Source organism: Eimeria mitis, genomic scaffold (genome assembly GCF_000499745.2).
Source record: "Eimeria mitis Houghton genomic scaffold, Emh_scaff1097, whole genome shotgun sequence".
NCBI classification, from domain to species: domain Eukaryota; phylum Apicomplexa; class Conoidasida; order Eucoccidiorida; family Eimeriidae; genus Eimeria; species Eimeria mitis.
In genome coordinates, this window is record NW_013567570.1 from 12,711 (window position 1) to 13,779 (window position 1,069).

Genomic DNA, 1,069 nt, shown 5'->3' on the forward strand with positions numbered 1-1,069 from the left:
GTTAAAACACAGCAGAAGAAAATTCAGTGAAGTGAAAAAGAAACCCCACCGCTGTATGCTGAGGTCTCTACAAACCCTAAACCCTAAACCCTAAACCCTAAACCCTAAACCCTAAACCCTCGTTTTACCTCCTGCCCCGAACTCAGAAGAAACTGCATTTTCTCCCGCCGCCCAGTTGTCTTCGATTTGTTCTATTTCTTCTCTGCTGAGAGGCAGAGCACGAGCTCGCTCTGCGTTTGTTAGTGGCTGCACACAAACCCTAAACCCTAAACCCTAAACCCTATAAACCCTAAACCCTAAACCCTAGAACTTGTGGGAGAAATATGAAACCCAGTATTCACAGAACTATCAAAAAATAAAAAATAAATACACCGAGAGAGAGGTACTAATAAACAAAACTACACACTAAACTCAAACCCTAAACCCTAAACCCTAAACCCTAAACCCTAAACCCTAAACCCTAAACCCTAAACCCTACCCTGACGAGCCACGAAGCCAAGGCTTTGTTCTCTACAAGTGGCTGCCACTCCGAGGCATTCCAGCCGTTCTCCTCCAGCACCCCGCTTGCATAGCAACGGTCTCTGCAACCACAAACCCTAAACCCTAAACCCTAAACCCTAAACCCTAAACCCTAAACCCTAAACCCTAGGCGACAAAGCATCGGGCCATCAAGTCCCCCATACCCTAAACCCTAAACCCTAAACCCTAAACCCTTGGGATCCAGTGCTGAGCTTACGTCTAGACTCTCCCCCCCAAACCCTAAACCCAACCCCCAAACCCTAAACCCTAAACCCTAAACCCTAAACCCTAAACCCTACCTGCAGACGATGACAACAACCCCCTGGGCCTCCGAGACCAACATCCCCAATTGTAAAACATTTTTAACCCCACAAATAAAACACTCCAGTTTCGTGTTTCCTGCGGTAAACCCTAAACCCTAAACCCTAAACCCTAAACCCTAAACCCTAAACCCTAGACTCTAGATCAATGGTATACGATAAAAAAAAAAACATGGTCAGCGCAATACAGTATACAAATAAAGAAATTAGGGTTTAGGGTTTAGGGTTTA

The 1,069-nt window shown here is 45.5% G+C and overlaps 1 protein-coding gene across 1 annotated transcript in view; it reads right to left on the reverse strand.

Moving 5' to 3' along the window:
• The window catches only part of EMH_0029370 (Regulator of nonsense transcripts 1 homolog, related), a gene marked incomplete at both ends in the record, with an annotated part of 2,588 nt that extends 1,726 nt beyond the window's left edge, over window positions 1-862 (reverse strand). The window contains 3 exons of the mRNA XM_013494276.1: window positions 129-246; window positions 479-581; window positions 819-862. Coding sequence (XP_013349730.1) covers window positions 129-246; window positions 479-581; window positions 819-862 — 265 coding nt within the window. The remainder of the gene's footprint in view (window positions 1-128; window positions 247-478; window positions 582-818) is intronic.
• Window positions 863-1,069: the final 207 nt, after the last annotated feature.